General features: G+C 44.3%; 1 protein-coding gene across 6 annotated transcripts in view; it reads right to left on the reverse strand.

Moving 5' to 3' along the window:
• Positions 1 to 17031, reverse strand: part of ZFHX3 (zinc finger homeobox 3) — a 281412-nt gene that overhangs the window by 36695 nt on the left and 227686 nt on the right. For all 6 annotated transcript variants that reach the window (XM_029207754.1, XM_029207746.1, XM_029207739.1 and 3 more), the window contains one exon: positions 16348 to 16455. In XM_029207754.1, coding sequence (XP_029063587.1) covers positions 16348 to 16455 — 108 coding nt within the window. The remainder of the gene's footprint in view (positions 1 to 16347; positions 16456 to 17031) is intronic.

Consider the following 17031-nt stretch of genomic DNA (forward strand, 5'->3'; position numbering starts at 1 on the left):
ATCAGCCAAGACCAGGACTCGTGCCTCTTCTACACACTTCTGTCTTTTAGGAAAGCTCAGTTCCTTCCTCACGCGGCGGGGGCTCAGGGCCTTGCCATCCGGTTAAAGGAGACGTAAGTCTCAAACTTCACGCACGTCACAGAGGTCAGAGCCCCAACATTCTCAAACTCAGCTGTGAGTCAGAAATCCCCTGGAAGGCTTGCTAACACACAGAAGGCAGGCCCCACCCCCCTAGCATAGGTCTGATTCAGAGAATCTGCATTTCCAGTGAGTTCCCAGGTGATGCTGGTGGTCTGACCACATTTTAAGAACCGCTGTCAGAGCCAAAGCTTTCTGTAATTGGTAGGAACCATACCACCTTGTGGCTGGACTAGAATTAAATAAGGGGGCCTGCAGGCGTGGGCGGATCTGGCCGTCCACTTTCAAATGACTCTTGCTGAAAATGCTATTCTCATCATCTACACTCGGGGACAAAAGCCAGGCCTGGTCTCAAAGCCCCATGTTTTCCCCTCAGGCCAAAGGTGAAAGATTAAATATGGCTGTCCCTCAGGGAACCTGCCTGCTCTAAACCAACACAGACACATTTTCAAAGCCAGAAATTCAGAAGGAATAACCTCTACGTGTTCTGTTAGCAGTGTAATCCGGAATAATGACAGACTGCCTTGCTTATGAAAGTCTCGGTCTTTCCACGTGTCCTGGAGAACCTCTGTGAAAAGGACAAACACCTCTGGGCTCTTTCCACTTTGCAGGAAGAGGAAGCCTCTTTCTGGTGCTGGCTTCCCAGGTCTTGGCACCTGCAGGCCACACCAGCCCGAGGCGCCCTTTGCTTCGCCCCTGGGAAGAATGCAGAGACCCACACCGGCCCCTGTGTCCGCGAGTCGGCACTCTGGGAATGGGGGGTCAGGCCGTGCTTTCCCAGCGAGCGGCCAGGGTGCGACGGCGGGCCCATGCTGAGTGCTGGCTGCCGCTGCTTGTCTGCAGCTTCGGGGAAAAAAGTAGTGCTAAGTCCCACATCAGAGGCATCAATCTGTTGTACTAATTCCTTGTTGAAATATGCATAAGGCTGCTTAACTACACTGATTTGCGCTCCCAAAAGGCCATCCCGCAATTCAGTTTCAAGATACCTTACTCCCTCTGTGTCAGGTTTATGAATGAACCACCAGTCACAACAGAGCCACCAGCCACCACTTCGTTTAGACCAACATCAGCTGTCGGAGTACTCGTAACTTCTAAACGTTGGGCTGCCACCCTGAGCCCAGCTTGTGCCAGAAGCCAGGGACCAAAGGGGCCAAGACCCAATTCTTCACTTTGAGGTATCAAATCAGCCTGCCTGCCTGTGGCCTCTTGTCAGCTTCCCCAGAGTGTCCTGTCTTCCCCTGCAGAGCCCCTGAGCTGTGCACAGATGCCATCTGCAGCTGTGGTCACAGTGCCCGGTGAGGATGGGGTGCGGTCGGCGGGCACCTCGGAGTCTGCATTATCACTCTGCCCTCTGGCTTCATTACAGGATTGTGACAACCGTGGACCTGGAAAAAGCTAGAACAGGGAGAACCTTAGAGACACTTGAATTAACAGAAAAAAGTCCAGAGGTGCGAGATGTAGGTCAAAACAAGAGGTGATGTGGATCATGCTGGGACCAGGTTGCAGTTAATTAACAGAAGCTCATCCATCAAATCCAATATTAATTAGGTTAGTCAGAGCCTCTGAGCCCCAACACAGCACGGACTCCCAGAGACTAGACTAGAAGGATACTCTTCCAGTTTTTCCTCCATTCCAAACCTATCTTCATAAGATACTTAACTAAATTTTAAGAGTCAAATGGAACTTGTGACAATAAAAACATACAATCTGGGTCCAGCATGGTGACAGACACAAAGAGCCCTGCCCTTCACTTCTCCGCACCCTTACAAATCAGCTCTTCCCCAGGACCCACCGAGGATTTCTCTTCGCTCATTCAGGTTAGCAGGAGCGTGAGAATCTGTAATGGGCGAGAAAAACGTCACTCAGGTCCCCGGAAGGGCTGGAAAATGGGAATGACTCTCCACTTTCCCCTGCAGGTTTCAAGTACCAAGCAGAATGGAAAGGTCTCCTCTTGGAGTTTGGGAAGCACAGAGGGGGAGCCCCACACCGTGTAATGTTTACGTCAGCATTTCTCTCACCACCACGCTCCAAAGGCTGTGTTTGCTCACAGCCTGCAAAGGCCCAGGACGGCCCATGTGTGTGAAGGGGCGGGGGAGGCAGTTCGGGGGCACCACTCCTCCGTAACTCCTGTGTTTCCCTGGCCAAGTTCTCTTTACACAGAGGCATCGCACCCCCTCCCCCCGCTAAGGAACACAGCATATGGCTTGCAGGGCTGCCACAACCTGGCTCAAGTCCCGGCTGTGTGACCTTGAGCGTTTCAGTTGACTACACTGGACTTTCAGCTTCCATGTCTGTCAGCGGGAGGACCGCGTCTACTCACAGGGCTTCTGGGAGGCTAGCAAGAGAGATTAGGCACACGAAGCCCACCAGGGTCAAGCACGCAGCGAGAGCTCAAACATTTGTTGCTATGGTTTCATTTTTAGAAGTGTCTCTGGGAAATAATACAGGTGCATGTGCGGCCACATAACCACAGAGTGAGGGGAGAGGCCTGGTTTCAAGGACACGCAAAGACACCCTAAATTTGCCTTTTCTGTAAATCAACGCGGAAGCATTCTACTCACCCCATGGGTTTAATATCTACAAAGCAGAAAGTTGAATAACTTGCACTTTAAAGTGTTTATGGTTATGCTGTTTTACCAACTGATTGCTAATGAAACATCCAAACAGTATTACACACTTGCTAGATGCTAGCGATTACAAAAATGCATGAATGTGGGGTTGGGGAGAGATGCATAGGCAGAGCACAGAAGATTTTTAGGGCAATAAAAATACTCTGTATGATATTATAGTGATGGTTCTATGTCATCATACATGTGCCCAAGCCCACAGAATGTACATCAAGAGTGAATCGTGAGGCAAACTTTGGACCTTGGATGATTATGATGGATCAATGTAGGTTCATCATTGGTTAAAAAAAAAAAAAAAAGTTCCATCCTGGTAGGTGATGTTGATAATGGGGGAGCTATGCGTGTCGGGGGCTGAGGAGCAGGGCAGAGGGTATACGGGAAATCCCTGTGCCTCCCTCTCAAGTTCGTTGTAAACCTAAAACAGCTCTAAAAAAAAACAGTCTTTTAAAAAAACAAAAGCAAAAATGTATGAATGCCACATGGCCCTGACCATAAAGAGGAGACAATTCTGTTTGACAACTAGAGAAACAGGATTTTCAAGTCTTCTCCAATCTTCGTATAGTAAGAGAAAGCTACTAGGTCATGTGTTCTTCAGCTTTGTAATGGGGGGGTGGGGGGGGGATATATCCCTGACCCAGAGGGCAAATTGCACTTTGATCACAAATCTGACACTTAGGAGTTCGATGAGTTTTAGTTCTCTAGCTGCTAGAGAAAGATAATGTTGGACCCAGGAAGAATGTGAGAGCCTAACGAAAGTGCTCTGATACCCCCTGAGAAAGGCGCCATGATCGTGATTCTGATAACAGAGGTGCTTCCCCCAACAGCACAAAAGCTAAAACTGAAACAAAGCAAGAAGATTAACATGGCCGTGTAGCAAGAATAATATGCAAATCTATAAGTTATCTTCTACAGCGATGAAAACTAATTTGCTCCTTAATCTACATTTTCACTGCTCTCTATCTATACCTTGATGATAATTCTCATTACACTGTTACCATAGTTATATGATTGCATATAACATCCTTTCTAGAAAGTGAGTTCCAATTAACTTTTTTTTGTATAACCCGTATCTGCATTAGATATCTGCACAAAAAATATTTGCTCAACTGATGTGGTGCCTATGTCTCTTATGACTTAAATATAAATTCTCAAGGCCAAGATGGCTGAATTACTGGAATTCGGGCAAGTCCAGATACATGCCATACCCTGTATCTATTTTTGCTTCTCAACATAGAAATAGTTCAGATGGTTTGTTTTCAATTGTGAGACAGAATTCTGCCTGCAGTGACTTAAGCAGCCTAGTTATACTGAAAGTGGCCTGGAACAAAAAGAGCGTGGGGAGTGGAGGTGGGGGAAGGGAACAAGTGGACTCTGGAAAAGCCGACTTAGCCACACACTTCCCATCTGTGTGTGAAAACGTAAAACCAAAAATGCATTCTGTTGGCAAGAACGGGAACCACAGAGGGGCCATGCAGGCCAGGCTACCAGCATTCCCTCACACATACCCTACTGCAAAGACAAATCTACCTTTGGGTGAGGTGGAGAGATGGAACCAAGTCCGAAAGGACACAGAATTAGGCCAAAATGATTTTCGTAGAGGCAGTGAATGGCCTGGTTTCCAGCAAACAACGGGGCTGGGACATGGAGAGCCACTCAAAGACACCCTCGTGAGTCTCCAAAGATTGATGTCCTCATCACCGGGCTCTGACAGCTCAGTGAGATGGGGCCCAGTAACAGTGGACCAGGTGAGAGCTTCAGTGTTCTGATGCCCCACCAAGAAAGGCCGTGTGGTACTATCTAACCTTCACGGAAGAAGGCTAGGGGGCCCACGGGAACTCTGTCCAGGCTCCTGGCCCACGCTCTCTCCACCAGCCAGAGACCAGGAACATCCTTGCAAGCTATGAGCATTCTGACCTTAGAAATTAATGTTTTCCAAGATTCTACACTACTGTACAACTGTCCCTCCTCCAATCATATTTTTAAGAAGTTCCAGAACTGCAAGAACCCATTTAGTCCAAACCTGCCACTTGACAGATTGTGAAACTGAGGTCCAGAGACCAAGTTCGCGTGGCTTATCTCAGTGGCAGGACTGGGCCCTGAGCCCTGGGCTTCTGCCTTCTCATAGTGCAGAGTGCTTCCTCTCAGCACATGCCTTGTCTTGTCTTTATGGACTCAGTCTTTTCAAAAAAGTATTGTTTCAGCTCCTTTCCTTTCTCCGCCACAGATTACATTTCAGGCACTCAGTTCCCCATACAATGGCATCGCTATTTATACAAAGCTGTAAACAACAGGGAGAAGAGGGGGAGGGGCTGGTAATAGATTTCCACCAGGATGTTCCTGACCTGCTTTTTTTCAACCTCAGTAATTAGAAAGGCAGTGGGTCTGCAGGAATTATTCATACGCAGCAAGAGCCATACACTATACATTTATGTTAAACATGTCAAACCCGATTGAAATCATGCCTGCCAGCACCATATTCCATAAACACACTTTTCCCTAACAGTTGCCCAGACCTTGCCAGCCCATTAAGACGTCCTTTAATAGCAGTCTTCCATAGATTCAGATCAGGGATGCTCCGCTGCACTAATTGCTGTGTGTTAGGTGAGCATCATGGATTAAAAAAAAATTAATAAAATAAAATCCCTTCAAGCTATTCCCCTTGAAAAGCAGTGCTCAAACTACAATTCCAAACCAAAATTTTACAAAAATACAAACATGGACATCAGTTAGGGATTTCTGAAGCATTATGTTGTCATTTTAAGTTGGAGTGTTGCCCCATCTTTGTTTGTTTGTTTTTTAAAATCCCAATATCCCCCAGGTCATCTTGTCTCAAATTAGCTTAACTAGACCCAGCCTAGTGCTCCGTGGCTAGAAACCATGGCAGCTACAGGATTTAAATAACCATCTTGCTATGATTATTTGCCAAGGGTTCAATTTTTTCCCCTAATTATTGGTGATAAAGCATTACATTAATTGTATATCACTTAATTTATAGCAATTAATGATTGATTGGATAATCACTACATTAATTATTGTTCAGTTGCTGACACTGGGGGCTCTTCAATCTACAACACACACTTTCAAATCCACACTGCTAAAAGAGAACAAGCGATCGCTTTCACATTTTAAAAGAGAAAACCGCAAAGTTGGATGGTGGAAATGGCTGTGCATTAAGGAAGAGGCTTTGAATCAAAGACCCTTTCCGCACCCTCTGGTGGCCCACAGGAGCACTTTACACTTGCCTTGAGTAAACGTGACCCGAGGTGTCTACTAAGGACTCGTCCATGTGCCACCACGTCCCATCATGGAACCCAGGCTGCGGCTGGTGGGTGTCACTTGTCTGTGTTCCAAGGCTCCCAGGGGCCAAGGTCATTGGCTAACTGGTGGGCTTCCTGGCTCCAAATATAGAGAGTTCTTTCCACTTCACCAACCTGCTTTCAGACTGAGCATGACACTGCCTTACTACGAGTCATGTTCGTGGCTGACAGTCCCACTCGTTTCGAACATACAGGTGGCAGTCGTGTTACTGTTTTCCACTGCACAACTTTAGGAGGGTGCTGTTCTCTACACTCAGAATGGGGGTGAAAATGGGATCAAATGATTAGACTGAAAAAGTCCATTCTTGGAGAGATGTATAATGAACTCCTAAGAGCTTGGGCTCTGTCCTAAGAGCATGTGGAAGAGCCAGTACGCAAAGCCGAACCTGCTCGTATGCCTTTTGGCAACTTGCTCGAGCTCTCCCAGGCTCCATTCACTTATCTACAAAATGGCGGGAGGGGGGACAAGGGGGTGGTTCCTTCCAGTATCTATCTCATGGCACTGGGGGTGAGAATCAAGTGAAATAGTCGTATATAAAGCAGTGCTGCCCAGCTCTTCTTCATATGGCAGCACACACAGAAAACCACAGCTAATTAGTATCAACAGATGAAGCTGCACTTGCCCCTGGCTGGAGCAGGGCCCCTGGCCTCCGCAGGCCAACCCAAGGGCTATGGAGATCGGTATCTGTGAACATTCATGGCACGTTGGCTGGGCAGGACAGGTGTAATCTGGCACGCAGTTACAGCTCGATGTAGCCAGGGTAATAACTGGAAAGTACAATGAGAGCTGCAGACACATTCTTTCAAAGTTGGTTTTGCTCCTGCTGAGTATCTCTAGCTGCACTGGCCAATATGGTAGCTGCTAGCCACAGGCTACTGAACTTTAAATTCACTGAAATTAAGTAAAATTTAAAATTGAGCTCCTCAGTGATGCTAGCTCATGTCAAGTAGTGAATAGCCCTGTGTGGCTAGTGGCTGCTGTACAGTGCAGATGCAGAACATTTTTATCAACACAGCACTGACCTGTAGTAATACTGTGTGATGACCATGGGTGCTCCTGAAATACCCAGTAGAGGTGTACGCTCCCTGAAGGCAAGGCCTGTCATCTCAAGGAACTTGCGACCAGTGGAACTCTGCCCACTGCCCCGCATGTGGCAGGGACCCAACCACTGACCATGGGATTGATGCTCTCATGCATCAAATCACTATCCTGCTTGTCTTGCTGCCGCTCAAGGTAAAAGACCTGACTCCTAAATAAAAGAAGCCCAAAGAGGGTCCATTGCCAACAGACATAACAAAGGAAATCAGGATAACTAGGGCACCTACCAGGCACCGGTGGGGGACCACGGACACCTAAGGGGACAGGAGGAATCCCCAGTGACCAGCTTGCGGGATCTTGGTTCCCAGGCTGGAGGTCAGGCCCGAGCTCCTGTGGTGGGAGCTCCGAGTCTAAACCGCTAGACTAACAGAGAACCTCAGACCCCAGGGAATATTAATCGGAGTGAGGGCTCCCAGAGGTCCTCATCTCAGCACCAAGACCCAGCTCTACCTAACTGCCTACAAACTCCAGTGCCGGACGCCTGAGACCAAAGAACCACTAAACAGGAATACAGCCCCACCCATCAAAAAATAAATAAAATGACAAAAAAATATGTTACAAAGGAGCAAGATAAAAACCTACAAGACCAAATAAATGAAGATGAAATAGACAAACTACCTGAAAAAGAATTCAGAGTCATGAGAGTAAAGATGATCCAAAATCTTGGACAAAATGGAGAAAATACAAGAAATATTTAACAAGGATCTAGAAGAACTAAACAGCAAACAAACAGTGAAGAACAACACAATAACTGAAATTAAAAATACTCTAGGAGGAATCAATAGCAGAATAACTGACGCAGAAGAAGGGATAAGTGAGCCGGAAGATAAAGTGGTAGAAATAACTGCCAGGGAGCAGAATAAAGAAAAAAGAATGAAAAGAACTGAGGACAGTCTCTGAGCCTCTGGGACAGCATTACACGCACCAACATTCAAATTACAGGGGTCCCAGAAAAAGAAGAGAAAAAGAAAGGGACTGAGAAAGTATTTGAAGACATTATAGCTGAAAACTTCCCTAACACGGGAAAGGAAATAGTCAAGTCCAGAGAGTTCCATACAGGATAAACCCAAAGAGAAACACACCAAGACACATATTAATCAAACTGTCGAAAACTAAATACTAAGAAAAAATATTAAAAGCAGCCAGGGAAAAGCAGCAAGTAACATACAAGGGAATCCCCATAGAGTTAAGAGCTGATCTTTCATCAGAAATTCAGCAAACAAGAAGGGAGTGGCAGGACATATTTAAAGTGATGAAAGGGAAAAACCTACAACCAAGATTACTCTATCCAGCACGGATCTCATTCAGATTCAACGGAGAAATTAAAAACTTTACAGACAAGCAAAAGCTAAGAGAATTCAGCACCAGCAAACCAGCTTTATATCAAATCCTAAAGGAACTTCTCTAGGCAGGAAACACAAGAGAAGGAAATGACCTACAATAACAAACCCAAAACAATTAAGAAAATGGTAATAGGAACATACATATCGATAATTACCTTAAATGTAAATGGATTACAATGCTCCAACCCAAAGACATAGACTGGCTGAATGGATACAAAAACAAGACTTGTATACATTCTGTCTACAAGAGACCCACTTCAGACCTAGGGACACATACAGACTGAAAGTGAGGGGATGGAAAAATACATACCATGCATGTGGAAATAAGAAGAAAGTTGGAGTAGCAGTTTTCGTATCAGACAAAGCAGACTTTGAAATAAAGACTATTACAAGAGACAAGGACACTACATAATGATCAAGGGGTCAATCCAAGAACAAGATATAACAATGGTAAATATTTATGCACTCAACATAGGAGCACCTCAATACATAAGGCAAATGCTAACAGCCATAAAAGGGAAAATTGACAGTAATACAATCATAGTAGGGGACTTTAACACCCCACTTTCACCAATGGACAGATCATGCAAAATGAAAATAAGGAAACACAAGCTTTAAGTGACACATTGGACAAGATGAACTTAATTGATATTTATAGGACATTCCATCCAAAAACAACAGAATACACTTTCTTCTCAAGTGCTCATGGAACATTCTCCAGGATAGACCATATCTTGGGTCACAAATCAAGCCTTGGTAAATTTAAGAAAATTGAAATCGTATCAAGTATCTTTTCCGACCACAACGCTCTAAGACTAGATAGCAATTACTGTAAAAAATACAAACACATGGAGGCTAAACAATACAGTACTAAATAACCAAGAGATCACTGAAGAAATCAAAGAGGAAATCAAAATATACCTAGAAACAAATGACAATGAAAACACAACAACCCAAAACCTATGGGATGCAGCAAAAGCAGTTCTAAGAGGGAAGGTTATAGCAATACAATCCTACCTCAAGAAACAAGAAACATCTCAAATAAACAACCTAACCTTACACCTAAAGCAATTAGAGAAAGGAGAACAAAATAAAACCCAAGGTTAGCAGAACAAAAGAAATCATAAAGATCAGATCAGAAATAAATGAAATAGAAACAAAGAAAACAATAGCAAAGATCAATAAAACTAAAAGCTGGTTCTTTGAGAAGATAAACAAAATGGATATACCATTAGCCAGACTCATCAAGAAAAACAGGGAGAAGACTCAAATCAATAGAATTAGAAATGAGAAAGGAGAAGTAACAACTGACACTGCAGAAATACAAAGGATCATGAGAGATTACTACAAGCAACTATATGCCAATAAAATGGACAACCTGGAAGAAATGGACAAATTCTTAGAAAAGCACAACTTTCTGAGACTGAACCAGGAAGAAATAGAAAATATAAACAGACCAATCACAAGCACTGAAATTGAAATTGTGATTAAAAATCTTCCAACAAACAAAGGCCCAGGACCAGGTGGCTTCACAGGCGAATTCTATCAAACATTTAGAGAAGAGCTAACACCTATCCTTCTCAAACTCTTCCAAAATATAGCAGATGGAGGTACACTCCCAAACTCATTCAACGAGGCCACCATCACCCTGACACCAAAACCAGACAAAGATGTCACAAAAATAGAAAACTACAGGCCAATATTTCTGATGAACATAGATACAAAACTCCTCAACAAAATACTAGCAAACAGAATCCAACAGCACATTAAAAGGATCATACACCATGATCAAGTGGGGTTTATCCCAGGAATGCAAGGATTCTTCAATATATGCAAATCAATCAATGTGATACACCATATTAACAAATTGAAAGATAAAAACCACATGATAATCTCAACAGATGCAGAAAAAGCTTTCGACAAAATTCAACACCCATTCATGATAAAAACTCTCCAGAAAGTAGGCACAGAGGGAACCTACCTCAACACAATAAAGGCCATATATGGCAAACCCACAGCCAACGTCGTTCTCAATGATGAAAAACTGGAACCATTTCCTCTAAGATCAAGAACAAGACAAGGTTGCCCACCCTCACCACTATTATTCAACATAGTTTTGGAAGTTTTAGCCACAGCAATGAGAGAAGAAAAAGAAATTAAAGGAATCCAAATCGGAAAAGAAGAAGTAACACACTGTCACTGTTTGACATGCCATGATACTAAACATGGAGAATCCTAAAGATGCTACCAGAAAACGACTAGAGCTAATCAGTGAATTTGGTAGAGTAGCAGGATACAAAATTAATGCAGAGATCTCTTGCATTCCTATACACTAATGATGAAAAATCTGAAAGAGAAATTAAGGAAACACTCCCAATTTACCATTTCAACAAAAAGAATAAAATACCTAGGAATAAACCTACCTAAGGAAACAAAAGACCTGTATGCAGAAAACTATAAGACACTGATGAAAGAAATTAAAGATGATACAAACAGATGGAGAGATATACCATGTTCTTGGACTGGAAGAAGCAACACTGTGAAAATGACTCTACTACCCAAAGCAATCTACAGATTCAATGCAATCCCTATCAAACTACCAATGGCATTTTTCACAGAACTAGAACAAAAGAATTTCACAATTTGTATGGAAACACAAAAGACCTCGAATAGCCAAAGCAATCTTGAGAAAGAAAAACGGAGCTGAAGGAGTCAGGCTCCCTGACTTCAGACTATACTACAAAGCTACAGTCATCAAGACAGTATGGTACTGGCACAAAAACAGAAATATAGGTCAATGGAACAGGATAGAAAGCCCAGAGATAAACCCATGCACATATGGTCACCTTATCTTTGATAAAGGAGGCAAGAGTATACAATGGAGAAAAGATAGCCTCTTCAATAAGTGGTGCATGGATGGACAGCTATATGTAAAAGAATGAAATTAGAACACTCCCTAACACCATACACAAAAATAAACTCAAAATGGATTAAAGACCTAAATGTAAGGCCAAGACACTATAAAACTCTTAGAGGAAAACATAGGCAGAACACTCTGTGACATAAATGACAGCAAGATCCTTTTTAACCCACCTCCTAGAGAAATGGAAATAAAAATAAACAAATGGGACCTAATGAAACTTAAAAGCTTTTGCACAGCAAAGGAAACCATAAACACCAAAAGACAACCCTCAGAATGGGAGAAAATATTTGCAAATGAAGCAACTGACAAAGGATTAATGTCCAAAATTTACAAGCAGCTCAATATCAAAATAACAAACAACCCAATCCAAAAATGGGCAGAAGACCTAAATAGACATTTCTCCAAAGAAGATACAGAGATTGCCACCAAACACATGAAAGAATGCTCAACGTCATTAATCATTAGACAAATGCAAATCAAAACTACAATGAGATATCATCTCACACCGGTCAGAATGGTCATCATCAAAAAATTCTACAAAGAAATGCTGGAGAGGGTGTGGAGAAAAGGGAACTCTCCTACACTGTTGGTGGGAATGTAAATTGATACAGCCACTATGGAGAATGGTATGGAGGTTCCTTATAAAACTAAAAATAGAACTACCATACGACCCAGCAATCCCACTACTGGGCATATACCCTGAGAAAACCATAATTCAAAAAAGTCATGTACCACAATGTTCATTGGAGCTCTATTTACAATAGCCAGGACATGGAAGCAACCTAAGTGTCCATCGACAGATGAATGGATAAAGAAGATGTGGCACATATATACAATGGAATATTACTCAGCCATAAAAAGAAATGAAATTGAGTTATTTGTAGTGAGGTGGATGGACCTAGAGTCTGCCATACTGAGTGAAGGAAGTCACAAAGAGAAGAACACATACCGTATGCTAACACATATATATGGAATCTAAAAAAAAAACGGTTCTGATGAACCGAGGGGCAGGACAGGAATAAAGATGCAGACGTGCAGAATGGACTTGAGGACACGGGGAGGGGGAAGGGTAAGCTGGGAGGAAGTGAGAGACAGCATTGACATATATACATTACCAAATGTAAAATAGCTAGCTAGTGGGAAGCGGCCGCATAGCACAGGGAGATCAGCTCGGTGCTTTGTGACCACCTAGAGGGGTGAGATAGGGAGGGTGGGAGGGAGACGCAAGAGGGAGGGGATATGGGATATATGTATGCATATAGCTGATTCACTTTGTTATACAGCAGGAACTAACACACCATTGTAAAGCAATTATACTCCAATAAAGATGTTTAAAAAAAGAATAAATGTTAGGAATGAATGAATGAATGAGTAAATAAATAAATAAATAAATAAATAAATGGAAACCAGGGATCCCATTCCAATGTAAAAATAAATAACAAAAAATATTTTAGTAAAGCTTATCCATTCTTGCACCAAACCCCGAAGTACATAATCAATAGCTGAGAAAGTGCCAGTTATCCAGGTCCATTTGAAATATTATTAATGTGCGTCCTGAGCAGCCACTAATCAACAGAACAAGTTGTGAAATCACTAGTTATTTATTTGCCGGGAGGAAGCACTCCCCAACACGTTTAATCAGATAGGAACAGCTCAATTTAGGGAGTGAATGGAACAAACGCAGACATTTTTTATAAAATACTAAGGATCCCAAAGAAAGCTCAGGAGAGGTTGCTGGCACCTAAATCGATTCCAAGATCAAATCGGCCCAAGTACCTTAACAAAGGCTGTCATTACACACTCAAACAATATAGACAAAATTATGCTTCAGGTCAAAAGAGGATCGCTTGCAGAAGTCAGGGAAGAATTTTCCCCTCGCCCTTTACTACTGTGCAACTGGCAAGATGCATCTCTGAGTTATTCACTCCCCCTCTCTCTCTCATACAGATAAAGATTAAGTATGTTCCTTGAATGACTGAATGAGAAAGTGGAGCCTTATTAAAGACACTGGATTTTTGGGGTGCTCACTTTAAGTCTTCATGTAGTCTCCTGACTGCCCGGCATGTCTGCTAGTGCTGTGAGGACACATTCCCACTGAATTATAAACACTTTGAATGAGATTTAATTGAACCACCCCCAACAAAGCTCGCTGTAACCTGGTGTAAGGATAGAACCTGGTGTAAGGATTAGAGTAACACATACAAAGTGCCCGGCACAGAGCCTGGCACACAGTAAGAGCTCCGCAGACGGCTGCTACTTCTTGTTGTTCTCTCCGTGTCCTCAGCACACAGAATGCAGGACACGCGTCACGTGCCATCTGCACAATCCCATGAAATCCTTCTATGTTGGTCCCCTCAGATGCTCAAAAACACTGCCTGGCAACAGTTTTACATTCAAATGGGAGGACCCAAAGAGAAACTGCCACTAGGTTTCCTCATTTTATTCAACTACACTGAAAACCAAACCAAAAAATCCCTCCTGATACAGAGTTACTATATGCCAGGCACTGTTCCAAGCTTCCCATATTCAAATAACCCTCACAGCAATGCCACGGAAGTGGGGGCTGTTCTTAATTCCCATCTCACGGGAGAAAACTGAGGCACGGAAAGGTACCTGCAGTGAGGTCAACAGAGCTAGTACATAGCAGAGGCAGGATTAGAAACCAGGCACCCGTGGACTTCCCTGGTGGCGCAGTGGTTAAGAATCCGCCCGCCAGTGCAGGGAACACGGGTTCGAGCCCTGGTCCGGGAAGATCCCACATGCCCCGGAGCAACTAAGCCCGTGTGTCACAACTACTGAACCCGTGTGCCACAACGACTGAAGCCCGCGTGCCTAGAGCCCGTGCTCCGCAACAAGAAAAGCCACTGCAATGAGAAGCCCGTGCACCACAACGAAGCGCAGACCCCGCTCGCCACAACTAGAGAAAGCCCGCGTGCAGCAACGAAGACCCAAAGCAGCCAAAAAATAAATAAATAAAATAAAATAAAATAAAATAAAAAGAAACCAGGCACCCAAATTGTGAAAACAAAGGGCGGACTGGCCTGGAAGGTGACTCAGTCGTCAAACCGTGTCTGTGAAATCCTCTTCCCCAGCTCACTTCCTCCAGGCAGATGTGTATTAAACATTGCTGCCTGCAAAGTCTGTTTAGATCTCGCCATCTTAACATTACAGCAAAGTCTGGCATCCTGATCCATGCGAAGCAACACAGGACAATCCTCCCCACACACTGAACGGCCTTCGAGCGTGGACCTCCATCCCCTACTCACTGGTCTCACCTTTCAGATCTTCCTAGGGAGCTAGCTCACCATGGCCCTCAGTAGTAGCTCAAGCAAAGGCCTCTGGACACCACAGAGCCCAGTTCAAAAGGGGGCCATGAGCAGCACAGATGGTAAAATTCGTCCAGTGTGCCCGTCAGTCACTCAGCTACCAGGATGCCCAGGAAATGCAGGACAGCGACACATCACCTGCGGGGCCGGATCCCTACCAATACTTAGAAGCTGTTACACTCAAATTTCTCTTTTCTAGGCTGAACAGCCCCAATTTCTTTCAGTGTCTTCTCAGAGGCAGCATTTCTCAGCCTTCAGTCATTTTCATTGCTCTCCCCTAGCCTCTCTCCAAGATTCTGTATCTTGTTTAAATAGTAAAGGCCAACAGTGAACATGATTTAAGAACAGTCATGCCTGGAAAAGTAACAAAGGTCCAACCAGTATGGACTCCAGAAGGGAAATATTTCCTCAAAAAACAGCAACAACAAAGTATTACAATATTAATAATGGAAGGCAGTAAGAATTCGGTTGACCAAATAAAATAATTTCTGTTGCTTGTCATATCATTTCCTCTAATTACAGTCGTGGTTTCTGGGAGACTTCTCTGTCCCAATAAGTCTTCTCAGAAATGGCCTTGCTAGCACTGACATATATACACTACCAAACGTAAAACACATAGCTAGTGGGAAGCAGCCGCATAGCACAGGGAGATCAGCTCGGTGCTTTGTGACCACCTAGAGGGGTGGGATAGGGAGGGTGGGAGGGAGGGAGACACAAGAGGGAGGGGATATGGGAACATATGTATACGTATAACTGATTCACTTTGTTATACAGCAGAAACTAACACAACATCGTAAAGCAATTATTCTCCAATAAAGATGTTAGAAAAAAAAAGACTTTGCTCCTCCTCAAAAAAGACCTAAGCTTTTCTTCTCAGTCTCAGCAATTCTTTCCCTTGATACAGAAATCCTATCATCTTGCGAGAAGGTCATTCGCCCCTTCTCTCAACACCAGCTTTTCCAGAAATAGCACTTCCTTTCCTGACTTCTTCAATTTCTCCTGCTTTTGGTAAGACATCCTCCTGCCTGGCTGTGCCGCCTGCCTCCGCTTTGAGGCCAAGGTAGGACACCATGAACACGCAGAGCTGCCCAGGCCCCCAAATGCAGGATGAAGCCCACCCTGCACTGCTGACTCCTTAGAGATTCAGGGGTGACACTGATCCAGTTCCACACAGCAAACCCCTCCATGGGGCTTGGGAGCAGGTGGGACAGGGCCCTGGACCTTCCATGGAGGAAGAATCACATCAAGGGCAAAACAACAACGGGGAGGAGGTGCTAAAGAAATGTGACCTCAACACCAGCAGCCTCTAGGACAGGGCCAAACACCTGGATGCTCGCTCGATAAACAAGCTGGTTTGGGGGCCATTTCAAACAACTTTAAAAATTCCTTAATATAACATAATAGGAGAAGGAAGGTGACTAATGAAAAAAAGCGAAAATGAAGTCCATCTCCCACCGACACAGAAGCAGCCTAGCTGTTCTGTGTAGATTAAGGATGCTGCGGCCCCCTGACCTGTTGGCCTCACTCCGCCAGGGGAGAAACGCCGGGGGCTGGAGGGCAGCCACACAGCCTACCTGTCCACTTGCTCTGGTCCTTCTCGCCTCCACTCTCCTGGTCTTTAGCAAGCTCCTCGGGATCAGCAGCCACTTCACCGGGCCCTTCAACATCTTCAATGGCTTCTTCTGAAAGAGAAGAAAAACAAAATGTCAAGGATTAAAAGTAGACAGAAGATGAAGGACTCTTGCCTCCTACTGCAAAGAAGTACCAACCACAAAACACAGGCAGCCAATGAGTGTCCCGCCTCCCCTCCCAGTGGCCCCTGAGAGGCCGACCGCACTACGGACATGCGAGGTCTGGGGAAGCGGCGGGGGCTTTCCTTCCCCACTCGTTGGCGTGAGACCACAACTTGCTCTAGATGTGCAGAAACTAGGTATTTCCAGATGGGTTCTGAATGCCCCATTTGAGCTTTTCTCATTGAAAAGCCAATCCCGTTGAGGAAATAACTCCATCTGATTACCTGAAATCGCATGCAAGTCTTTTACACTTGCAAACGCAAAGAAGGAGCCACAGGTTTGCTTCTTGCCTAGCTCCTACCACGCTGCTAACTGGCATTGAACTAGACTAGACCCAATCTTTGACCCCTCATAAGGCCTCTCGGTGCCTGTGCACCTGCCAGACTGTGGCGGGAGGTTTCTACAGTCATTCATATTCTGAAGAGTCACAGGGTATCAGCGATATGATTTCATCAATGTGAAGAG

Source organism: Monodon monoceros, unplaced genomic scaffold (assembly GCF_005190385.1).
Source record: "Monodon monoceros isolate NGI ecotype Baffin Bay Population unplaced genomic scaffold, NGI_Narwhal_1 Super_Scaffold_10, whole genome shotgun sequence".
Lineage (NCBI taxonomy): Eukaryota > Metazoa > Chordata > Mammalia > Artiodactyla > Monodontidae > Monodon > Monodon monoceros.